This window comes from Lissotriton helveticus, chromosome 11, assembly GCF_964261635.1.
Source record: "Lissotriton helveticus chromosome 11, aLisHel1.1, whole genome shotgun sequence".
NCBI classification, from domain to species: domain Eukaryota; kingdom Metazoa; phylum Chordata; class Amphibia; order Caudata; family Salamandridae; genus Lissotriton; species Lissotriton helveticus.
The window spans coordinates 34,112,855-34,139,174 of NC_136072.1; the positions used below are offsets into that span (position 1 = coordinate 34,112,855).

The following is a 26,320-nucleotide window of genomic DNA, read 5'->3' on the forward strand; positions in this document are numbered from 1 at the left end:
ATTACAATGTAGACAGTTGGAGTTTAAACCAACTGGCTTTCGACGGGCTCAAGGAGCCATCGGCCGGTCGGGGGCTGCACATAGGGGCTCATTTATGAGCCCTTGCGTCACTTTTACGCCGCTGGTGCGTCACTTTTTGTGACGCCACCGGTGCGTCACTTTTACGCCGCCGGTGCGTCACTTTTTGTGACGCACCAGTGGAGTAAAAAATGTGCCTTGTTGCACCACATTTACAAAGTGACGCATCTAAGTAGATGCGTCACTTTGTAAACCCCTGCGCCACATTATACATGCGCCAGGTATAATGTATGCAAGGGGGGGCGTTCTGACGCAAGAAAGGGTCATAGAAGTGACGCAGTGAAATCTATAAGATTTCACTGCGCCACTTCTTGGACGCTAATGCTTCAAAATCTTGCGCCTGCCTCACAGCAGGCATAAGACTGACGCAGGCCCTTTCACATAGGGCTTGCCCCATGTGAAAGTACACATTGCTGGAGTTGCGTCACTTTTGTGACAAACTCCAGCAATGCGTCACTTTTGCACCTACAGATACGTCAGAAATACTGACATATTTGTAACTCCTTGGGACATGATGCGTCATACTGTAAATATGACGCATCATTAGTGTCGCAGGGAGAGTGCAGTGAAAAGTGACGCATTGCTGTTTCCGCGCAGCGATGCGTCACTTTTCATAAATGAGGCCCATAATCCCCTACGGATGGCGTTTTTGCCTACGGGATTATGTTGTCGGTTTCCGACAGGCTTTTCATGTTGGGCTTTTCGACATAAAAAGCCTGTCAGAAAGTGACTTTGGGGGCCCCCATGGCTCTGTGGCTTCCAGTTGGGGCCCTTGCTCTTTACAAAGTAGTATATTTACGAGTGCGAAGTTTTCGCACATAAAAAGATAGGCGAGCATATGTTATTCCTACTCTGGTTCCTGGCGCGTTCATGGCCTTGCGGATTGTCATGTCTTAACTGTAGGTGTGTTCCAGCCAACCAATCATAGCAAACAAATACAAGTAAACCAAGGCCCTCTCCCAGGTCAAAGTGGTTTGGCTAATATAATTTATTTTCATGCACAGACCTGATGGCTCGTTTCGGCCATGACGGCCTTGATAACATTACAAGTAATTTCCCTGCCCTCACCATATAGTGAAAGCATAAACACAGGACAATTGCAGACCTCTGGAATGACATATTTACATGGTAAAATCATCTTGACCAGTGTTTGTAAAATACCTTTGTTGACAAATGTGCTTGTAAATTACCATTGTTGACAGACGTGCTTGTAAATTACCAAATACAAGAAACTTGGAAAATTCTTGTAACATTCACATGCATGTTATCCAACATCACATTCCATCTTTGCAAAACTACAAGTGTGACTTGGATCCAATATATCCATCTCAAAACAGTGCCCCAGTGGGTGTTGAGGGCTCATAATGTCCATACAACTGTGGGATACATATTCATCAATCAGACCAGGACTTGGTATATCTACAAATGCCTCCTCCTCCATACATAGGTCATAACATCTAGTAGTCCCATTTCTTCATCCCAAAGCTTTTCAAAAGAAATAATATGTGAATGTGGGTGTCTGCTGAGGGATGGACACAGTGCTTGGCATCAGGTCTAGCCCTGGGTCCAGTGCCACATTGCTGAAGGTCGTGTGTGGCAGGGGGTGCCTATGGCCAACCCTATTATGCGCAAGGCTATAGGCATTGCAAGGAAGAGAGGAGGCATAATTACGCATGGCAATAAAATATTACTTTACATTAAAAAAAACTAGAAATTCACAAAAAATCTAAAGATTATAGTGACATTAGAGATGGGTATGACAATCATACCTTTCTTAATATTAAAGAAAGCTAAGAAATTTTCATCAAGAAACAAAAATGTATGTGTTGTTATAGTTAGGCGAAAAAGTAATTTATTTTTAAAATAACATTGTCAAAAAAAAACTGACAAATTCACCAGTTATTAGTGATAAGTAAAAACTGAAGTAATTTAACTTGTGCCCTGCCTGGGGAATGCTTACATGTTCTATGACATCACTAATAACACCACTGATGACATCTGAATTGACAGAATGAATGACACCGCTGTGCATGACGGGGGCGCCACTTTACAGCTTCTTCAGATTATGAATTTCACTGTGTTTTCACACCAGATTTCAAATATAGTCCTTCAAAGGTGCATTTACTCACGAGCAGAGTGGGCCCTCCTGGGTCAGGTTGCAGGTGGCATTATTCTTGCAGTAACCTATGCACTTAGACTCACACATGAACGTGGTAGGGTTCAGTACATATGCAGTCTTTTGAAAGGCACCACAGCCAAAGTAAAGCACCAGATCAGCCTGGCTTGCTGCAGAAATAGGGATTGAGAGTGAGTGAGCATTATTTTAATGTGACATAGATGGCATACTTATGTTACAAGCCTTTCACAAGTATTCAAACATATTCAGATTTTCCTTCCCAGTCGAAACTATTTTGAACCAAACAAAGGGCCCGATTCACAGAACTAACTTAAGACAAAATCCTAAACTTACTACTTTTGGTATTCACAGAAGGCATTTAGTAGTAGTAAAGTTAGGATTTTGTCTTAAGTTTGACTTAAGACAAACTTAAGACAGACTTAAGACATACTTAAGACAAACTTAAGACAGACTTAGGACACCCTTAAGACAGATTTAAGACAGACTTAAGTTAGGATTTTGTCTTAAGTTTGTCTTAAGTCTGTCTTAAGTCTGTCTTAAGTTTGTCTTAAGTCTGTCTTAAGTCTGTCTTAAGTTTATATTAAGTCAAATTTAAGACAAACTCCTAACTTTACTACTACTAAATGCCTTCTGTGAATACCAAAAGTAGTAAGTTTAGGATTTTGTCTTAAGCTAGTTCTGTGAATCGGCCCCAAACACACAGAGTCACCACAGAGGCACATTTTTCTCATGGAAATAGTTTGGAAACCTATAGAAATGAAAGAGTAGGAGCACATAGATGGTGTTATTTAAAGTTTGTAGATAAAGGAGCTTTTGTCAAACAAAATGACTGCCATGTGTAACATGGCAACACCAGCCTGGAAACAATCAATGCCCCCCTCACATCAGGAAAGCTGTCAGTGTAACAGAGACAAAACCCCACAGTTTGGGTTTTTGTCTTTGTAGATATTATTTATATGTGGGATGAATGGTTGATTTATTGCACATTGAATGATGATCCTATCTAAGCCGCTTGGGTCAGGTGTGGGCTTCTTGGTCCATGACAGGGCAAGGCGACATGGAATCCATTGGTTGTTCCCTAACCATGAATCCAGAAAAAGCCCTGCTACAGGCAGCCAGGCTTGAGGTTAAGGAGAAATCATTGTTGGTAGTGTTTGGGAAGGGTGATGTTTTATTGCAAAAGTCAAAATGAAGACCAGGACCCCCAATCTTGTTTACAGTTCATTAAGACCATTTAATTCACATAGCTAAAAGTCTTTATTCATTGTCCTCCATTCATGAATTAATTGAATTAATTTATTTACCCACTCCACACTCATCCAACTATTCATTCATTCTTTATTTGAGGCATGCAAGCATGTCTCCATTGTGTCCAGTCTCTATTCACCCATGCATTCAATGATTAGACACAGCTCTATAATAAAAAATCTGTTGTTAAAGACACCGTAATTTGCATTTATTTTTCAAGGATTTCTTGCAGGAAGAACCGCCCCTCTCCCAAAACCTCCTTGCAGTGGTCAGTGTCGCTCACTCTGCCCACTCCCTATGTGCAGTATGAGGGCTGGTCTGACAAAATGTGCCACGGCTGCTTTCCTTCCCAGTATATCCCTGTGGAAGAGTCAGAGACAGAAAGTGTGGAATGGTGGAAGAAATAGGCATGAGATGTTAGCAAGCCCAGGTAGCCTCATATTTCATGAGATAAAAAGACAGAAAAGTTTATAGTGGTGGAAGAAAAAGACATGAAGGGGATTAATGGTATCCTTGATATTACAGAATTCAAAGACACCAGAAGATGCTAAGAAAGGTTCTGGGCTCTTAAAGGCTGCATTGCCTCTCACATTTGTGGAAGGTAAACTACACCTGTCAGCAGTGAGGATGACCTAGGTGCCCTACCAGTTCTGAATGTCTCTGGACAACCTAGAATTTATAAATATCTCAAGACAACTTACTGAGATTGCCGTTCATGACTCGAACTAAGGCAATGTCGGAGGTGGCCCTTGAAGCTCTGGCTGTCTGTGTCTTATTTCTCAAGGCATCTACTAACTTCTCATTCAGGTACTTGATGTCATCAAGAATTCCAGTGTAGTTAAACTCAGACGTGAGATCCATGAAATATTTGGGATTTTGACTGAAGAAAAAAACACATGTTTAGAATTGTATGTCAGCAGACAAAGCATGTAGACATGTGCTACATTGGAGAACAAAAACTCTTCATGGGTGTTTGTTCCCCAAATATGCTGCATTATAAACATTTCTATAAATAATACAGGTGTACATTTTCAAATATTCCTTGTCCTTTAGGTCCATAGTGTAAAGGCTGAGTCCCTCATAGTAGACTGGACCTCAAGGTGTTATAACTGTTTTTCTGTTTTTAAGTCCCTTTTGATGAACTAGAATATTTAAGTGCAGCTTTCTCTTACTAGAGCAAACGACCTTTCTGGACGTCTGGTACAAGGAGCCTTACATGTAAACTCTTTAGTGTTTTAGGAATAATTTATTATTTAAAAAAAACAAAAAACTAAGGTTTTGTGTGAATTTTCTGGTTTATACATTGTGCATTGTGCCAACCCTGCAACTTTTTTGGACTGTTATTTTTCCCAAAATATCATACATAATATACAAAGAAAGACAGGGTTTGGTCAGCATGAATCATTCAGTGGGCTGTTAGGTAGTCAGTCACATTTTGCCTTCTCCCACCACAACCTCCAGCATGGAGCAACAAGTCAGTATACTTTCCCTATTGACTCCCTATTAGTTTTGCCATTGCTTTTTTACATTTGTCAGTGGTAAATTTTCTTTCATTATTTCCAGTGGTATGTCATTTTCCTGCAGTCAATGAAAGAACAGGGTCCCCCTTTCACTGCTGGTATAGTCAAGCTTTTAAAAAACTATTTCTGATACAGGGCCAGTTGTTTGGTCAAGAACAACAATGTGCTAATGCTGTAGACTCAGGGCCGGCTTCAGGGCAGTGCGACGGGTGCAGCCGTACTGGGCGCTGACCTGTGGAGGGTGCGCTGACCTTAGGGGGTCACTGTGTTTAGCAATAACGTATGATTGGAGAGATGATTGGCACTTTTGCTTGGAGGTAATGAGAGAATCCAAGGAGGCGGTCATGGGATGTGGGGGCGCCAAAAATGATTGTCACACCAGCACTAAAGCCGGCCTTATGTGGACTCAGAGGCCTAGATCTGTGTATTCGTGTTTTGTTTGTAGATCTGTGTTACGTACCTTGTCAGGCTATAGTCTCTGTTCTTATTAAACAAACCTTTCACAGGCAGATCTGCAATTAGTTGCTGAACCTGGTAAGGAGAAAAGCAATCATGATTCATTTTATGATACCAGCATATTTGAGATATTTGGTGGTCTTTACAACATTATAAAACCAACTTGAGTTGGCTTAAAACAAACAAAGTGTATTCTGTAAAAGTTAACAGAGTTATTATTTGGTCCAGCACTTAGGAGAGGAAAAGAGAATGAGTATCACTAGAAATACTCATTTTCCTGGAACAACCCTGAATCCTAAATCACCACCCTCCCCCTCAAGGAACACTCTCCGAGAAAAACAAAGCAGCCTGGTACCAACTATCGCCTGTAAAGAAAGTAAAACTGTTACTTCTGGAGAGTTACTTTAGAGCTGTTGGTCAAGCCATCATGCTCTTGAAAGTTTATGGTTGTACCACCCTTCTCTATAATTTCCCAAACTCCACACTGGCACCACTTACTGGCATCATACATGCTGCAGTATGTCTCATGCAGACCTGGAACAACATGATCACACTGCCCACATTCTGACGGAACTCCATTTGCTCCTCTGGTCAGCCCATCCGCAAAACCAGCTCCATCATTTACAAACGTATCATGATCAGCAGCCTCGCTTGTCTTGAAGACAAGCTCACCAACTCTCATGACTCTCAGTATATTGACAGCCAGGCCCGCATTAGGCTGGAGTCTAAGAAGTGTAAAAAAGAAAAAATAACTAGGCAGTAGGACTTTTCCATCTATGTACTCAGGACCTGGAAAATCATTCCTGTATCTATAAAGACCACCTAAATGCTGCTCCAGTTCCGGATAGTGTTGAAATCACACCTCTTTAAAGAATATTAGAACATTGGAATGTTGGGAACTTCATAAAAAATATTGGAGAGCTCTGGGCATCTAAAGAGCGGGAAAAGCCTGGAGTCCCAACATTCCAATGTTCGTTCACAGCTGTTGCTGTGATCAAAGGCCTCACAGAGCCCAAGAGTATTTCAATCCCCTCAGTCTCCGTGAGGCCTTTGTTTTATTTGTTATAAGATGCTGCTCTCTAGTGATGGAATGTTCTAATACCCTTTAGCCCTCTGTTGCTGGGCTATACCGGCATCAAAGTCCTGCTTACTTTCTAAAGGCACTCACCTTTGACCGTTAACGCTGGAGCGGGCCTTTAATAGCCGGTATAGCCCACTGCAATAAGGCTATACTACATCACACTGCAGTTACACTCCACTAACCAGCTACCTCTTCTATTGCTCATTGACGGTATGCCTGCCTTTGACACTATACACTGTTCTGCTGCCTTTTGGCTAGGTTTGAACTATACAAATAACACATATAAACAAGCTTAGATACAATGAATACAATGATGTTGGCCGGTCAGGCACGAAGTGACTTACAGTGATAACATCAGTTGGCTGGTGGTCGCTAATTATGCGGTCGCATTACTAGCCAACAAAGATATAGGATTCGCAATATCGACTATATTTTGTAGGTCGAGATGAGTGGCCTCGATATTTTGCCATCTAATCAGTTTGTTGTAGAAAATAATATTATTCAATTTAGCACCATCAAGGAAACATAACATTTTCCACCCACTAAATGGAAGTGAAATTGCCTTCATTTTGAAGGACTAGATCTCGCATTAACTAACAACTCAGCTAATATTGAAAATAGTTATCATTTGTTTTGAGAGACATGCAGTTAGAACATCAGCAGTATGTAAGAAAATTGTGAATAAAATGTACCATTCTAACCAGGCTAGTTTGTCAATTGAAAGTGAAGGAGAAAGTGTATTCAGGACAGTAGCAGAAAAAAAGAAATTCTAATCAGCCAAATTGAGATAATATGTAGAATTGTAAGTGAATGCCATGGTAATTTTTCACACAGTGGTTCCAAATGGCCTCACACAGAAATGAAGGGTAGAGCTCAAGTTGTCACTTTTATTTGTTTGCGCACCCCCACACATGTTTCCCCAGCTCACATCAGCAGTTCAGGGACAGAGTAGTCATAAGGGAGTCATGGTCAACATGGCCTCAATTTTTTCAAACTCCCACCCCTTAAACGTCCATTTTTTCTGCCACCTGACCTACCATCCTCAAAAGTATACAGTCTCCTCCTGCACCCACTCCAAACAAGAAATATCTGGCGCACTGCTCATTAACTCTGCCCAATTTCCCCTACTAATCCCTAATATCCATCAACCATTGCCAACACCCTCTAATCACTCACCACTCAATAAAAACAAATAGTTGGAATCCTTTCTCTCTTCCACATCACACTCTGAGCTTTCTCCCTCTACAAAGCTGCACACTCAATAGAAGATTGGAGAGCCGGCACCATGGTGACAGCAGCTCTGTTTGTGCCGATTGTAAGCGACGCATGCTTTGGCTTGTCAACACAAGTTTGCATCTACCTGTGGCTGTCATGGGAGATAGAAGCTAAAGGTGAAGATAGTCCAATCATTCCCCACGGAATTCTGAAGACTGTGGGGAAGAGGTGAACCACCATCAGTGACAACATGGACTTTTGGGCATTGGGTATCACTGCTCTCACATAAGACCATTAAATAAACAGATCTCAAAATCTATAGTGTATGTATTGATTCCCTGTAAAAATATGTATTACTTGTGGAAGCTTGCGCAAGAAAAAAATGGATTGCAAAGGATGCATCTGTCCACTGGTGTGGAATTAGCCAAATATAGTGGCCTAATGCTCTTTCAAGATTTGTTAAAGTTCAGTTCTGGGTCTAAATTGACAATTAAGTGGATCACCTGAGATTTGATGATGTCCACTCACATTAAGATATGGGCAACAAGAAAGTCTCTGCTTTTTGAACAATTACTCTCTGAATTAACTACTTTAGCCTCCTAGTAATAAGTAACAATGCCTGGAGAACCAGGGTTCTTAGATGGCCTTATGTGACTCAAATATCCATTTATAGATTAAGGGTGGACTATCTTATGTAGAAATATCTTCTGATATAAAAATCATGTCCTAAATATCCTTTACGAAAACATCATCCCATTGGGTGTAGGTTTCTACTTTGAAGGCCAATGTGGCAATATTTTGTAGACAATAGTTAGGACATAGCATTTATGTCAGACGCTAACAATTTCCTTGTGTTGCACTTCATTTTCCAAATACTAGAGAACAGTTATTTGGATTATAGAAGATTTTAACCGAGGATAGATATTACCCCTGCTTCTTTTGCCACCATTTACCTTCTAGTATTTGATGGATGGTGAGGCAAGTAACAGTGGGAGAGAGCATGCCCTCTCATCAAGGATATCATTTAAATAGACAGGAATACTTTAAAATGATTATCAGTGATTCTTGATGAAATGAAGAGCTTCAGAATCCTCTGAATAATCAATGCACCCAATATCAACTTGTGTAATCGGCTAAACAATATGATTGATGATTTAAACTGAGCTTTATAATTTAATCCAATATGTTCTTACATACTGATATATTTAGAACAGCTTGGAAGAGTCTTTATTTTTTTTGTTTCCTAGAATCAGATATACTATGATGAACCTTCCTTTATGTTCTGCAAATGCATTTGTGAACCTTCTTTCGATCTGAGTGAGGGGCTCGGTACATTGAGCCTATAGTCACTGCGCTTATAATCACATTATCATAATTATCTTAAAGCCGTTCCGTAGTGTGTATTGGTAGCAGGTCCTTTCTACTGCAAACTCTCCGCTGACAGATATCATGCTTACCCATACTGCGGCCCTTTTAGAGGACTTTACAAACACGAGTTTGCACAGTTTTGGAATTTCAAGTTGTGTGTTAAATACAATTATGCATTTTATGTCTCATTCCCAATGTAAAAACTCACAATATGAGGTATGTGCCACACATTGTAAATATCTCATCTTGGGGTAATGATATTTACTGAAGTTCTGGACTATATTCCGATTATGTTGAGAATATGAATTTGAACATGGATTGGTGTACACGTTATGTGATAGTCATGACGCCCGGGCAGTTTTTATCTGATCTATTCGTCAGGTTCTATCTATCAAAAATATGCTGGAGAACTGGCCCAGAAAAAAAGGCACAACATGCTGAATTCAGTGTGTTAGGCACAGATTCTGTATCTTATGCTTAACTTCCAAGTTAAAAACTTGAGTAGGAGATATTTACTACATCAGTGAATACCTTGCCCACAACTGATGGTATGTACTGTGTGTGGTAAATAGAGAACCCTATTCTGCACAATGTTTAGCCTTTGAGGGCATACTTCCTGTTGAGAGAAAATAAACTGAGTGGGCCCAACTTGGAGATAAATAGCAAATGTTGTCTCTATATATGTAGATCTTATACAAAATGTGGACCAATCACTTTCCTTCAGCCAGACCATGCTTCATAAAGTAAAGTACAATTTAACTGTACATATGATGATAGCAAGAAGAAAAATTACCACAATTCATCCTCATTTTGTGCTCCTGTCCTTGAGCTGAAATCTTCATTAAATGAGTATCAGACCTACTTCATAGCTGACTGCCAAAGCTCCATTGAAAGAGAACAAAAAAGTGATGGGAGAAATGTTTGCATTAATCTCAGCCACTGGTTGTTACTCAGGAATGCACTCCAGTCAATCATCCTTTGGCCACTTTGTCAAGGAGGCACCAGGTCTGCACTTTTGGATGAAGTGTTACAATTGAAGCAGGAGAGAAACTGATTTGTATGTGGTTGGCCTTGGTTTGTATAGTGGCAAACGAATTTCATGGAATGCAGCTTTGGAGTAAATACCTGTGTCTGAGATTAATTGGTTTTTGCTTTTCTAACCATTATTGAAGACAGAAGGGTGCCTCCTTTCTTTACGCATGAGAGACAAGATAGGGAGGGAAATGCCAGAGCAACATCTGTTCTACTGAATATATAAATCCATATCAGACTGATGCGCTGAAACCAAATGATAAAACATTATTGCCTGTTCTTATAAGGTTTGACTAGAGTGTATATTTATGGAACATAATCTAATTTTCTCCCACTTGGATAAGACAGCCAAAACCCAGAACAAATCCAGTGCTTTCTTGACTGAGGTTGCAACTGGATGAAAAATAACTGTCTCAAACTCAACACCAACAGAAGTTGTGATCCTCACTCACACCTTTAAAGCACTACACAACATTTGCCCAGCCTACCTCAATAGTCACAACTCCTTTCACAAACCTTCCAGACAACTCAGCTCAGCTGGACTTTTCTTCTACATATTCCACACATGCACAAGATCCAGGGTTTTACTACATTACCCAAAGTATGAAACAACAAACTACCAATCACCAGAGCCTTTTTCTCACTCTGCAAGAAGCTGAGAGACTGGTTCTTTGAATAAAGGTGTGGCTACCTGATGTACAGCAGGAAACCCTCCCTGATGGAAGCGTGCTCTACAAATACACATAACATGGCATAGCAGAGGATGAGATAAGATAAGATAACATAACATTATATATCCTGTTCTGCTTTTTAGCAGGAGACTCCACCTGCTTCCAAAAGTTGGAGTCTCATAGGGAATAACAAGCCATACCAGTTACCATCTCTATCTGTATTAAAACAGAACTCATAATGAAGTGAATATGACTACAATCAGTCTATAATCATGTCACAATCTATGCTTCATAGCAACACTTCATAAGCTCCCCTCATGTCATCAGGCCTCTGTTCGGCATAATCAATGTCATTTATTCTGATTTAGGAGCAGGGGTTGGCCTTCAAATTGTATAAGTAACACAATTGTTTTCACTGTAAGTAACACACCTTGATATCTACATCTTCTGTACTCATATTTGATTTTGACTCCAGTCGTAGGAGGACAGTTCTTTTTGGTAGAGCTGCAGATGAAACAAAGAAGGACAAATTGTGTGATAAAGCTTATAACATCTTTCATGTGCACACATAAGTTAGAGAAAGAATGTAGACTATCATGCGTGGTATTATTGAGCCACCTTGGACCTACCTTTAATAGCCAATGGCACAAAACTCAAGCTTAGGTCTCTGCATCTTGGGCCCTCGAACCCCACCGCGCATGCGCAGGTCTGAATCTCACATTTGGAGCCTGTCCGAGTACAAGTTCCTCCATTCAGGCAGAGGTTCACTTCACACTCTGTTGAGCAGCAGATTGTTCCATTTCCTATAAAATACAGAAATGGTTTGCTGAACATTTAACTGCAAGTTGTGTTTTTTTAAAAACCTTTGGTATCAACCTGGCGGTGGGTGATCAAACACATTGACATGATGGAACAGTGCACTCATTTTTGCTTAAAAATTGTTGCTTGGCGCTGTACGTCTTGTATATCCCTGAAGAAGGTTCTTTAAACTGACTTGGCCAATGGTCAAGAATGCATCTCACAGTAGGTGAACCCATCAGCAGAGAGGAATGTGAAGCAGTGCTTGTTCTGCTGATCCATGGTAGTGAGTGCTGCTGTGCTTCAGCACCCTGAGCCTCCTGGGCTGTCCTGAATCACTGGTGCTGAGTAGCTTTGTGATTAAGCAGAGTGACCTGATTTGTCATTGCTTTTTTTCTATTGCACTGCAATCTTGTGTGGTGTAGGTTTGGGACAAAGAGAGCATCAGGTGTAGCAGATACCTTGCCCTCATTGGTATAGAGATCATCAAATTACAACACAGCTCAGCTAATTTGAATATACAAGGCCCTGCCCCCAGCTTGATGCAGAAGGAGGTGGTGGGCTCTAGGAACAAGAGTCCACGTAACAACCCCTGTGTAGCGCAGAGAATTACTGGCCTGGGGCAACAGGTAATAGGAACCAAATACAACCAGAACCATCAGGCAGACTCCACGTGGCTTCCTTCACACTTCCAAACCTTTTACTTCAGTATTGATCCTGGTATACAACTATTGTCTGAATGTCTGGAATCTCTTGAGTACAAGGATCAATAAAACTAGGTGGGAATGCGTTAAAACACAGAGTACGAATGAAGTCTCTCTGGTTCCGAAGTGAGGAACTGAGAGTGATGGATTGAGAACGCACCTACTAAAACTCAAAAACCTGCAGTTTCTATAATTCAAGGTATGGTGTTGTAATATATATTCCACGCTGTATCTAGCTCAATCCCCTCAAATCAAACATATCAGAAGCTATCAGGTACTCTCCTAACATCTTCCTGCACACATACAAAGTGTTCACCCCAGCACTGATCACAGCAGTCCACCTTTGTTTGGGTATCTAAAAATTCTACAAGCAACAAAGTTGATGTTGTAGAGCCACGGCTTTCTCTACTATGAGCTTACTGGTCCAAGGATTCTCATTCCCATGAAAATACCCAGCTAGGAGAACCTGACAAGTTCCTTTGGGATCCTGAGTTCTTCATCATGATCCCCAAGTGCCTGCTCCAACCAAATATAGAATTGTTGGAGGGCATTACTGGTTTACCGGGATGTTTTCCACTGAGGGGTTCTGAGTGACATTGAGTATACTACGATAAAGAAGCTCAAGTTGTCTACGATGTCAGTCAGAACTCCGAGTTGAGAAACATCGTTGTAATTCTGTTTTTACTAATCTATAATACTATGGGGTATATTAGCAAGAACCTCGCTAAAATTATCGCTGTGTTAGCGGCAGGAAACTGCCGCTAAAACGGCGATAATGGGCTTGCTAATATGCGTTATAGAATTCCAATAGAAGCCCAGGTTAGATGTGCAGGACATCCAACCTGGGTTTCTATTGGAATTCTATAACGAATATTAGCAAGCCCATTATCGCCGTTTTAGTGGCAGTTTCCTGCCGCTAACACAGCGATAATTTTAACAAGGTTCCTGCTAATATGCCCCTATGTTATGTATGGCCCCAGAATCATCTGTCCCAATGGCTAAAAGAAAACTTACCTGCCATCCTTGCCCAACCTCAGCTACTTTCCCTGCCCCCCTTCCCCTCCTGTAGCTGTGCTTTCTGATTTTAGTGCAGACAGTGGCGGTGCTCTCGGAGTGCACTTTCAGCCTGTCCTGAGTGGCATTTATGACATCACAACAGTGGGTAACCAATTTAATTATCACCTGTTGCTATGTCATAGCAGTGGGTAATGAGATTCTGAAACTGAAATAAATAATGGAGGCTCTCAACGAGAGTCATACATAACAAATATTTTAATGCCCACTAGGACTATGACTGGGAGCATCTGCTAAGCAATTCAGGCCTTGGTGTCTTTGCTCCAAGAAAATATGGAAAGATAACTTTTATCAGCAGTCCCACTGCCTGTCATTCACAAGGTTTAAGGCCAACAAAGCCTGACACCATCCTAGGGCCATGACACAATAAGACCTTGTCTGCTAATTGAAATTAACCTGAACCTTTGACGATTGCAAAAAAACTGCATTGGTCTTTTCGAATAAACCTTCATACAGAGGCCCTTCCTCTTGTCTTTCTTGTTTTTCACTTACATATTCCCTTTTAATATTTGGTGAAACTGAAATGGGTACACTTTTGTACAGAGAGACAAATGTGCATAAATTGGGTGCAATAACTCTAATTCCACTTTATCCATCATTCTAGCCTCTGGAACTTGGAATAGGTTGGATGTAAGTCTCAGAAAGAAATGGAAGATGTGGTAATAGATTTACCTTCAAGGCAAAATGATTACACTGTAAGTAAGAATGAGGTTTAAGATGTTTACCTTAAATTCTTATTCTCCATTTTATCTCATTAGGTCCTGATTTGAAGTAGGTCGGTGTATTTGGACCCATGTGTAAACCTCTGTTTATACACAAGTCGGAAATGAGAGTTGGAAGGTCTTTATGCATCTGATCAAAGAAGTATCAAATATGTTAAATATTTCAACTGTCATTAAATATTGGCAGGTCAATCTGCCAAATTCAACAAGGGAAAAGCAAATGGCTTTTACTGTATCATGATGATTTTGGTGCATTAAATACCAAAATTAGCATGCTACTACCCTAAAATCCATAATACGTGCAGCTCATCACATTCAATAAATAACGTACACCATGGTATTGGTACTTATCAGGTGGGATAAATAGCAACTATACTCATAATCAGGGCCTTAGAGTGTTCACGTTAGAAACAACACATTTGGTATAGAAGGTTTTTGATGGTGACAAACTTTGGATATGATTGAAAATGTGTTCACAAAATGTTTTTGGGAGAACAATGTCCTCATAAAAATTCTTCTTGCAAGAAAAGTATCACACTAAAATTTAGTTTTTGCAGCAATTCTTTCTTACAGGCTTTGTTTAATTTGATGTGTCTAGACATTCCATCATTTTTACTTTGCACTGTTTGACCTGCTTTATTCTGCATCTTTCACTCCTGATTACCTTCTCCAGAGATGAGCCTACCAATCTGTCAGCAGGGGCTGGTTCATCTTTGTCTGTGAGTAGCCGAGTCCATGTGCTCTCACTGACTATCCAAAAGGAAAGTGACTACTTCTGTAGTAGAGTGACCAATGCAGTGGATTCCCATGCAGAAGTGAAGCATCTACTGACAGTGCACTCGATTAAGTCTCGCAAGCAGTAGGCAGGAAAATTCTGGCTCGATGTTCAAGATTCAGTGGTGCACACACTCATGATTTAAAGAAGTGGTTTTGCAGACCACATTGTGATCATGTTTGGATAAAAGGCAGACAAACAAACTCTATGCTCTGGATTACTAGCAGCTCTAAACTAGCTGTGTCTGACAGCTAAGTCCTACGCTACTAGTTGACAAGCTCAGTAAAAGCTGATAAAAATCTCCACACAGCATACACTACTTTGTTGTGACATCATTTTGAAAAGTGAGAAATGCCCTCCTGGAGCAAACAAATTGCTTGAGGTTTGTATCCACATTGCACAACTGGACATAATATTTTAGATGGAGTGCAACTGCTAATGTGCTGTCATGATCTGGATGAACACAGAATCACAGCTAGTTCATGAGATGATGGTCATGGAAAGCCTCTCTTAAGGAGAAAGGGCAGCAGGTTAGGAAGGTTTGACAGCTCTTGACTTGCCTTCAAATCCAGGGTTGCAGGCACAGGAGTACTTTCCGACAGTGTTAGTGCAGGTCGCGTCTTTGTGGCACGGGTTCTCAATGCACTCATTGATGTCACTGCAAGAGGCTCCATTATCTACAGAAGATCACAAAAGTGTTGAGAGCACAGCATTTATGCTTATCACTGCATGTATCCTATGTAATAAGTTGCATGGCTCAGAGTTTGGGAAAGTAGTACTGCTGTTGGGTTACCTTGGAATCCAGGATTACAGATACATGTGTAACTTCCAACGGTGTTAGTGCAGGTGGCATTTCCATGGCATGGGCTGCTGATGCACTCATTCTTGTCATTGCATGAGATCCCATCTCCTGAAAAGGAATAAGGAAGCAGGAGTGTAAGTGTTGGATACCAAGTAGCTGAAAGAATGCCAAACAGGAAGTAAAGTGCACATACATTGCCAGCAGACAGATGTGTTCAACACCTAGAATCACAAATTGATTTCATGCACTCATTGATGTCACTGCAAGTTGCTCCATTACCTACAGATGACCTCAAACGTGTTGAGAGCACGGCATTTATGTTTATCACTGCATGTATCCTATGAATTAAGTGGCATTGTTCATAGGTTGGGGAAGGAGTAATGCTGTGGGGTTACCTTGGAATCCAGGATTACAGACACACGTGTAACTTCCTACGGTGTTATTGCAGGTGGCATTTCCATGGCATGGTCTGCTGCTGCACTCATTGGTGTCATTGCATGAGATGCCATCTCCTGAAAAGGATTAAGGAAGCAGGAGTGTAAGTGTTGGATACCAAGTAGCTGAAAGAATGCCTAACAGGCAGTAAAGTGCGGATACATTGCCAGCAGACAGATGTTTTCAACACCTAGAATCACAAATTGATTTGAAGTATAAATATACCAAAACAGGATCATTCACAACAATTCGTTTGATAAAGAGTTAAATACATCTAACTCACCCGCCAAACAGAAACTGGGCACAGGTTTTATGCACTGAAGTGAAATATTTTATGTAGTTAGAAGATTATTTTTCCAGATGCTTAAGTGATGATAGAGGTTAGAGATTAGGCACACTCTGTGCTGATTTTGATGTTTTGAACAAAGTGACGGATTATTGAAAAAGCTTTGCACAAGATGATATTTTTAGTTTTTGATTTTCTGCATTTTTGAATAGTGAAATCCCCTGGAGCAGAGACTCTGGATTTCTAATTAAGGTGCATGTTTTGGTTGATGCATTCACTATCGGATGTAATGAATAAACCCATATAATGATATGGGTAGACTTTCACTCTCTTCTGCAAGATTACAGCGACAAGGCCTTGAAAGGAATGTGCACAACTAGTTGATAGTCTTAACTTCAATTATCCACAATAACACCAATAAAGAAATGAAGGAAATCACCCTTCAAACATATTTTGTAGGTTATGATTAGTTTTAGAAGCAAAAGTACCTTTGAGGCAGAGTGTTTACCACAGACGAGGGAAAAGAGTTGTGTACCTGAGTATTAGACAAGCTTTTGGAACTTGAGAAAAGTCAGCTTAGGTCTCTCTAAAACCCTTCTCTGGATCCATGGTCTCCCTTTGTTCTTTTGATCGAATGCCCTTTGTCTGATCTCAATGAAAGATGTCTCTGTCCTGCTACACATAAGGACAATGGATATGGGATTGTATAGCAGGATATTCAATTTCAGAATCTATATGAGATTGGAAGCATAAAGGATTACAAAAATAATATATATTTGTTTAATGTTATATGTGGTTCCTCCCACATTCTCTCTTTTACCCACTTCCACTTGATGCTTGACTGACAGTCCTTTTTATTTTTGCAGGATGCCCACTCCTTTTTCCCCTGTTCCTTTCTTGGTCCACTATCCTCCAATCCTTTTTTTTCCACATTTAAGGTCTTACCTAAAGACAGCTTTAGGTGTCTCACCAGACTCATCATTTCTACAAAAAAACAAACTATGTTCTATAGGTGGCAATATGAACTGTGTTATTGTTGATAAGATTGTTAAGTAGATCTTAGTCAGAAACTTGGTGTCAACTCTGAATTATTGTATATGTTCTCTTAATTTTATCTTTATTTAGCATTTTTTTAAATATTTGCCCTTTCCAGCACCTCTTTAGAGTGCTGGAACAAAAGGAGAAAATAAACACACAGGACCCGATACACAAAGGTATTCCGCAGTCGTGGTGGGAGGACGCACTTGTGGTGGGATATCCGTAATTGTAAACTGCAATACAGAGGTCCCACTCCCTGTGCGCCGTTTGTGAATCTGCCCTAGAAAGTTCTGAAAGCAGGAGAGTTAGAGTCCAGACAGATTTAGTGATCTGATATTTTCATTCATTCACTCCCAGGTAATCAACACACGTAAAGACTGTTTGAACAGTTCAGTTACACAAGATCACTAAACTGGACCCAATGAGCATCTTTTCAATATCCAGGTCTGAGGTTATTACAGAACCGTGTACCCTGAAACTTCACCCTCCACACTTCAGCCTTTTAAAGGAGTGGTGTGGGTTCAGGTCAGCTAAGGAGGATCATGATTCTTAGCCTGACCCTTTTGAAGGCAGATAAGATGTTTGCCCCTGTGCACCTTGGAGCTCATTTATGAAAAGTGACGCATTGCTGGTGAAAACAGCGATGCGCCACTTTTCACTGCGCCCTCCTTGCGACACCAATGATGCGTCATATTTACAGTATGACGCATCATTGCGCAAGGAGTTACAGATACGTCAGTATTTCTGACGTATCTGTATGGCGCAAAAGTGACACATTGCTGGAGGGTGTCACTAATGTGACGCAACTCCAGCAATGTATCCTTTCACATGGGGCAAGCCCCATGTGAAAGGGCCTGCATCAGTCTTACGCCTTCTGTGAGGCAGGCGTAAGAAATTGACGCATTTGTGTCCTAGAAGTGGCGCAGTGAAATCTCATAGATTTCACTGCGCCACTTCTACGACCCTTTCTTGCGTCACAACGCCCCCCCTGTATACATTATACCTGGCGCAGGTATAATGTGGCGCAGGGGTTTACAAAGTGACGCATCTACCTAGATGCGTCACTATGTAAATATGGCGCTACAAGGCGCATTTTTCACGCCACTGGTGCGTCACAAAAAGTGACGCACCAGCGGCGTAAAAGTGACGCACGGCCTCATAAATGAGGCCCCTTGTTCTTATGCAGTGTTTTATTTTGATCCTGAATTCCACCATTACACACTCTATTTGGCTGCTGCGTTTTATTCTCCTTCAATTTGCTGTCATAAATGTATAATGATGATTGTTTGATGGCTGAGAGGGCAGCTGGAAGGCAAGATTTTGGCTTACAGAAAAGACAGTCCTATAAGTTATTTTCTGTAATATTTATAACAAATCTAACAATGGCAATTTGATGGACTTGTCAGATGTACCCTTTTAATTCATTGGAATAGATTTGTAGCAATGCCATGGCAAGTTCTTCTTTGTAAAGCTTCCTTTATGGAGAAAAAGTAGCAGGTTAGGAACTTTTGATTTGCCTTCATATCCAGGGTTGCAGGCACAGATGTAACTTCTTACAGTGTTAGTGCAGGTTGCGTCTTTGTGGCACGGGTTTTTAATGCACTCATTGATGTCTCTGAAAGTTGCACCATTACTTACATAAGACCACAAAAGTGTTGAGAGCACAGCATTTATGTTTATCACTGCATGTATCCTATGAACTAAGTGGCATTGTTCAGAGGTTGGGAAAGGAGTACTGCTGTGGGGTTACCTTGGAATCCAGGATTACAGACACACATGTAACTTCCTGCGGTGTTAGTGCAGGTGGCATTTCCATGGCATGGGCTGCTGCTGCACTCATTGGTGTCATTGCATGAGATCCCATCTCCTGAAAAGGATTAAGGAAGCAGGAGTGTAAGTGTTGGATACCAAGTAGCTGAAAGAATGCCTAACAGGAAGTAAAGTGCACATACATTGCTAGCAGACAGATGTTTTCAACACATAGACTCACTTATTGATTTGAAGTGTAAATATACCCAAACAGGATCAATCACAACAATTCATTTGATAAATTGTTAAATACATCTAACCCACCCACCAAACAGAAACAGTGTACAGGTTTTACACACTGAAGTGAAATATTTTATGTAGTTAGAAGATTGTTTTATCAGATGCTTAAGTGATGATAGAGGTTAGAGTTTAGGCACACTCTGTGGTGATTTTGTTGTTTTGAACAAAGTGATGGATTATTGAAAAAGCTTTGCACAAGTTGATATTTTTAGTTTTACATTGTCTGCATTTTTTAATTGTGAAAATCCCCTGGAGCAGATACTCTGTATTTCCAATTAAGGTGCAGGTATTGGTAGATGCATTCACTATCGGATGTAATGAATAAACCCCTATAATCATATGGCTTGACTTTCACTCTCTTCTGCAATATCACAGCAACAAGGCCTTGAAAAGAATGTGCACAACTAGTTCATAGTCTTAACTTCAATTATCCAGAATAACACCAATAAAGACATGAAGGAAATCACCCTTCAAACATATGTTGTACGTGATGATTAGTTTTAGAAGAAAAAGTTCCTTCGAGGCAGGGTGTTTACCACAGATGTGGGAAAAGAGTTGTGTACCTGAGTACTAGACAAGCTTTGGAACTTGAGAAAAGTCAGCTTAGGTCTCCCTAAAACCCTTCTCTGGATCCATGGGCTACCTTTTTTCTTTGGATCAAATGCCTTTTGTTTGATCTCAATGAAAGATGTCTCTGTCCTGCTACACATGAGGACAATGGATATGGGATTGTATAGCAGGCTATTAAATTTCAGAATCTATATGAGATTGGAAGCATAAAGGATTAAAAAACAAAATATATATATATATATATATATATATACACATTTTAATGTTATACGTGTTTCCTCCGAAATTCTCTCTTCCGCTTGAGGCTTGACTCACAGTACGTTTTATTTTTAGAGGATCCCCACTCCTTTTTCCCCCTGTTCCTTTTTTGTTCCACTATCCTCCAATCCTTTTATTTCACACCTTTTAGGTCTTACCTAAAGACAGCTTTAGTTGTCCCACCAGACTCATCTTTTCTACAAAAAAACAAACTGTGGGGCATATTATCAAGGGATTTATCTCCGTTTTTTTTACTTTAAAATCCAAGAAAGCGGAGATAAAATTATTTCCCTATTACCTAGCTGTCGCTAACACCAGTTAGCGACAGCTAGTAGGAGATAGCGACCATCTTGGGCCCCGCTTTGCATGTCAGAGAAATTTATCACTAATGACATGCAAAGTGGGCTTGCCAAGATGTTAGCGACTGGAAACAGTCGCTAACATTGCTATCTCCTATTACCAACTTTTGGAGATATTCGCACTAAGCCCGAATATCTCCAAAAGCTAACACCTGCCCTGAGCAGTTCTTAGCCATGTTATCCAATGGGAGGTGGATAACATGGCTAAGAGCATTCGCTCGGTAATGCATGAATATTGCTGACTTTACAGCGATATTCATGCATTTCGGCCGATTTTTATCGTTTCAGAGATAAACCTTGCTAATAGCAAGGTTTATCTGCGATAAAAATCATCGCAGCTCGGCAATAAATTGTTATCGCTAACCAAGCAATAGCGATAATTATCGCTATTGCTTGGTTATATGCCCCTATGTTCCATAGGTGGCAATATGAACTGTGTTATTGTTGATAAGATTGTTAAGTAGACCTTAGTTAGAAACTTGGGGGCATATTACCAACAACTAGCGATAATTATCGCTATGTTGACTTAGCGCCAATATTTTTATCGCCGACCTGCGGCGATTTTTATCGCTTAGGAACCTTGCTATTATCAAGGTTTATCTCCTAAGCGATAAAAATCAGCCAAAATGCATGAACATCGCTGAAAAGTCAGCGATATTCATGCATTACCGAGCTAATGCTCTTAGCCATGTTATCCACCTACCATTGGATAACATGGCTAAGAACTGCTCAGGGGCAGGTGTTAGCTTTTGGAGATATTCGCGCTTAGCCCGAATATCTCCAAAAGTTGGTAATATTAGATAGCGATGTTAGCGACTGTTTCCAGTCGCTAACATCTTGGCACGCCCACTTTGCATGTCATTAGTGATAAATTTAACTGACATGCAAAGCGGGGCCCAAGATGGTCGCTATCTCCTACTAGCTGTCGCTAACTGGTGTTAGCGACAGCTAGGTAATAGGGAGATAATTTTATCTCGGCTTTCTTGGCTTTTAAAGCCAAAAAAGCCGAGATAAACCCCCTTGATAATATGCCCCTTGGTGTCAACTCTGAATTATTGTATTTGTACTCTTAATTTTATCCTTATTTAGCATTTTGTTAAATATTTGCCCTTGCCAGCATCTCTTTAGAGTGCTGGAACAAAAGGAGAAAATAAACACACAGGACCCGATACACGAAGGTATACCGCAGTCGTGGTGGGAGGACGCACTTGTGGTGGGATATCCGTAATTGTAAACTGCAATACAGAGGTCCCACTCCCTTTGCGCCATTTGTGAATCCGCCCCAGAAAGTTCTGAAAGCAGGAGAGTTAGAGTCCAGACAGATTCAGTGATTTGATATTTTCATTCACTCCCAGGTAAACAACACACGTGAAGACTGTTTGAACAGTTCAGTTTCACAAGTTCACTAAACTGGAGGCCATCGGCTTCTGCGTGAAGTCCAGGACTGAGGCTATTATAGAGCCGTGTACCCTGAAACTCCATCCTCCACACTTTAGCCTTTTAAAGGAGTGGTGTGGGTTCAGGTCAGCTAAGGAGGATCATGATTCCTAACCTGACCCTGTTGAAGGAAGATAAGATGTTTGCCCCTGTGCACCCTGTTCTTATGCAGTGTTTTAATTTGATCCTGAATTCCACCTGAACCCACTCTATTTATCTGCTGCTCTTCCTTCTCTTTTAATTTGCTGTCATAAATGTATAATGATGATTGTTTGATGCCTGAGAGGGCAACTGGAAGGCTGGATTTTGGCTTAAAGAAAAGACAGTCCTATAAGTCATTTTTTGTAATATTTATAACAAATCTAACAATGTCAAATTGATGGACTTGTCAGAAGTACCCTTTTAAATCATTGGAATAGATTTGTAGCAATGCCATGGCAAGTTCTTCTTTGTAAAGCTTCTTTTATGGAGAAAAAGTAGCAGGTTAGGAACTTTTGATTTGCCTTCATATCCAGGGTTGCAGGCACAGATGTAACTTCTTACAGTGTTAGTGCAGGTTGTGTCTTTGTGACAGGGGTTTTTAATGCACTCATTGATGTCTCTGAAAGTTGTACCATTCCTTACATAAGACCACAAAAGTGTTGCGAGCACAGCATTTATTTTTATCACTGCATGTATACTATGAACTAAGTGGCTTGGCTCAGAGGTTGGGAAAGGAGTACTGCTGTGGGGTTACCTTGGAATCCAGGATTACAGACACACATGTAACTTCCTGGGGTGTTAGTGCAGGTGGCATTTCCATGGCATGGGCTTCTGCTGCACTCATTGGTGTCATTGCATGAGATCCCATCCCCTGAAAAGGATTAAGGAAGCAGGAGTGTAAGTGTTGGAAACCAAGTAGCTGAGAGAATGCCTAACAGGAAGTAAAGTGCACATACATTGCTAGCAGACAGATGTTTTCAACAGCTAGAATCACTTATTGATTTGAAGTGTAAATGTACCCAAACAGGATCATTCACCACAATTCCTTTGATAAATAGTTAAATACATCTAACTCACCCACCAAACAGAAAGAGTGTACAGGTTTTATGCACTGAAGTGAAATATTTTATGTAGTTGGAAGATTCTTTTTCCAGGTGATTAAGTGATGATAGAGGTTAGAGATTAGCTACACTCTGTGGTGATTTTGATGTTTTGAACAAAGTGATATATTATTGAAAAAGCTTTGCACAAATTGATATTTTTATTTTTTTTATTTTCTGCATTTTTGAACAGTGAAACCCCCTGGAGCAGATACTTTGTATTTCCAATTAAGGTGCATGTTTTGGTAGATGCATTCACTATCGGATGTAATGAATAAACCCATATCATGATATGGGTAGACTTTCATTCTCTTCTGCAAGATCACAGCGACAAGGCCTTGAAAGGAATGTGCACAACTAGTTCATAGTCTTTGTGAGAAGTTGGCCTGGTATATGATGCTCACTAGTTCTAGTGATCACCGTGTACCATGCCAAGCAACCCTTATGATGATTGGTTGTAAGTCAACCTTATAGACCAGCTATCCTAGTAGCGTGGACAAAGCAGTCTTAGGCTAAACTCTGTAAAGGCATGTGAAGCAAGCTGTTTTACCATGCACAATCCCTTTGAATACCAAATGAAAGGACACCACACAGATATATATTGAAAATATATATATATATTTAATCACTACAAATATCCCCTATACTATTTATGAGCACAGAAGCAAATGCGTTACAACAAAACACAGTTTAAATATACAAAAGTTGCACAATATGGATGAGCCCTAGGGGCCACTTAAACCATATACTAAAATAGTGGTATAAGAACCACCAATTGGAAAGGAAATAGGCCTAGGGCCTGGGGAATCGCTGGAGCTGTTCGGGACTAACAGTGAAGAAGTCGGGAAAGGCCCGCGGGACTCGGGTGCAGTGCTTAAAGTGCACGCATGCACCAATGCAATGTCAATGGTGCGTAAAAGTTATAAAGTTACTGTTTTAGGAACCTTCCGACTGACCTAGAAGGACAAAACTTTAGATCTAGGCACTAGAGGTCTGTACCAGTGTAGGAACACCGGCGTTGCTGAGTTACCTCACCCACTGGATCCAAGGATGGACCTGAAGATGTGAAGACCTGAAAGCAGAGGGGACAATGTTCAAAGTCACTAGCCAGTGACTACCGTGGAACCAGGATGGAACCAGGCGATGTTGGGTGCAAACAGGCGATGAGGTGCAGCTTGTCTCCGCAGCCACGTGGACACGAAGAGGCCGAGGACATCCAGGAGTCGATCACGAGCTGTCCCCCAAAGGCTCTAGCTGATGGCGGTTTTGGCAACTTGATTGGAGCAAACGGGCCTTGGCTAATGCAAGCCAAGCAGGAAGTGAAGAAAGCTTATTTCTCGGACCAGCAAGGTCAGAGAGGCTACTCCTTTTTACAGAAGTGAGGGCCAGTCTGGAGCAACCAGACTAGCAGTTTAGATTGTAGATTTCGTCACCAAGATTGCCACTAGCCACGTGGCAAGTGACCGGGATGACGCGTCAAGTGGCAAAGTGCAAAAGGGCCCCACGCAGATCGTGGAGATGTTGGGGGGCTGATCTTTGGTGCAGATGCTGCTCCGTGGTGGGGCTTCTCAAACCCTAAAGCACAGCATCGAGGGAGCCTCGGGTGCTGCGCAGTCAGCTTCTTGAGGGTCTTTCAAGATGTCCGGTCCCACGTCTCTCGGTGCCTCCATGGATCTCTTCTTTTCAGGGACTGTGGATCGGGCTGTGAGATGTCTGGGAATCCAGGTCCTGTTGGGCTCTGGGCTTGGGCTCTGGCGGGAGGCAGCGGCAAAGCAGACGTCGAGTTGCTGGTTGGTGCCTGTATTCACAGGGTGGTCACTCCTTGGCCACAAGGGAGATTCTCTTCAGTCTTCTGTGCAGCAGAATGTCGAAGTCCAGTTTTCTTCTTAGTTTCAAGTCGAGTTCAGGATGATCTGAAGTCTTGGGACACAGCTTCTACTCTTATTCCAAATCTCGGGGCCGGATTACCTGCTAGGTCCCTCCTCTGGGTGGGACCAGGAAGGGGGGTGGCTACACCCCCTTTCCTTTTTCCGTCTCCGCGCCAAGACTGGGGCTGTGAAGCCCCAGCACCGGTTTGGACTGGCTTATGCACAGGGACACCTTGTGTGCCCCAGGCATGTCTCATTCTATTCAGCCCTGTCCTACCCAATACAAAAAATCCTGTCTGGGGTGGTGCTAGCACCTCCCAAGGCAGAAAACCCTTTGACCAAGCCTCCCTCGCTGGAAGGACTCCCAGCAGCAGGAGGTCAGACTTGTGTCTGTGGTGGCAGCATCCATTTTGTGATGCTGAGGCTCATGTTTAACTTCACCCGGGTTTCAGGTTATGTACATGTCGTGTCCCTCTAGAAGGGTGGAATGCTACCCCCGTCGCCAGAACTGGCGAGGGGGTAGTATTCCAATTCGTATGACACCTTACTCGACATGTTTTGATAAAGCCAAACCAAAGATAGCATTTAACCGCGAGGTTCATAATGCACTTAAGAGTATATGGTATGGCAGTATCATGGAACAGCTAAAGGACGTGGTTCCGAAAGCTGCAGACAGGCTCAGCTCATGCTAGAGCACCATCTCACATATTTCCAAGCAATCTGCCTCCAGGATTGACGAGGCCTTCCATAGGAGCGGCTGATAGGAACATATGTGTCCATTTTAAGTTAGATATAGACATACTATACCTAAGTAAGAGGTGATTACACGACTTACCCCAGCTGAGTGATCAGCCAGTTGTGTCAAATATGGAGGCCAGGCCAGGGGTGGCATAATACATGCTGCAGCACCTGGTAGGCCTTGGAAACACCAATGCCCTGGGTACCTACGGTACACTGTTACAGGGGCCAATAGGGTGAACCAGTTCCAATTGTGTATGTACCTAAGGTACATGGAGTCCATTTTAAGGAGAGAGCAATTAGCCTGGGTCCCTGAATAGCAGGATCCCAGGCTAACTAAGTCAAAAACCAGCTAAACACTAGGCAAAAAGTTTGGGGGTAACCATAGTCAGATATCCACCTTCCTACACAACCCCCCCAAACGAAAGGAGATAAGGCTATCCTTGACCAGGTAAGCCTATATTGCCTAAGTGGCCATATAAGGAAGTACCAGCTCTGGCTTGGTTACCCCCTGTCTCA

At 41.5% G+C, this 26,320-nt stretch overlaps 1 protein-coding gene across 1 annotated transcript in view; it reads right to left on the reverse strand.

The window, feature by feature from the left end:
- The window catches only part of LOC144792134 (uncharacterized), an 83,560-nt gene that overhangs the window by 24,882 nt on the left and 32,358 nt on the right, over positions 1-26,320 (reverse strand). The window contains exons 4-14 of the mRNA XM_078667010.1: positions 22,850-22,966; positions 20,133-20,247; positions 19,191-19,307; positions 16,077-16,193; positions 15,673-15,789; positions 15,440-15,556; positions 11,436-11,609; positions 11,237-11,310; positions 5,444-5,514; positions 4,165-4,343; positions 2,208-2,364 (exon numbers count right to left, since the gene is read on the reverse strand). Coding sequence (XP_078523136.1) covers positions 2,208-2,364; positions 4,165-4,343; positions 5,444-5,514; positions 11,237-11,310; positions 11,436-11,609; positions 15,440-15,556; positions 15,673-15,789; positions 16,077-16,193; positions 19,191-19,307; positions 20,133-20,247; positions 22,850-22,966 — 1,355 coding nt within the window. The remainder of the gene's footprint in view (positions 1-2,207; positions 2,365-4,164; positions 4,344-5,443; positions 5,515-11,236; positions 11,311-11,435; positions 11,610-15,439; positions 15,557-15,672; positions 15,790-16,076; positions 16,194-19,190; positions 19,308-20,132; positions 20,248-22,849; positions 22,967-26,320) is intronic.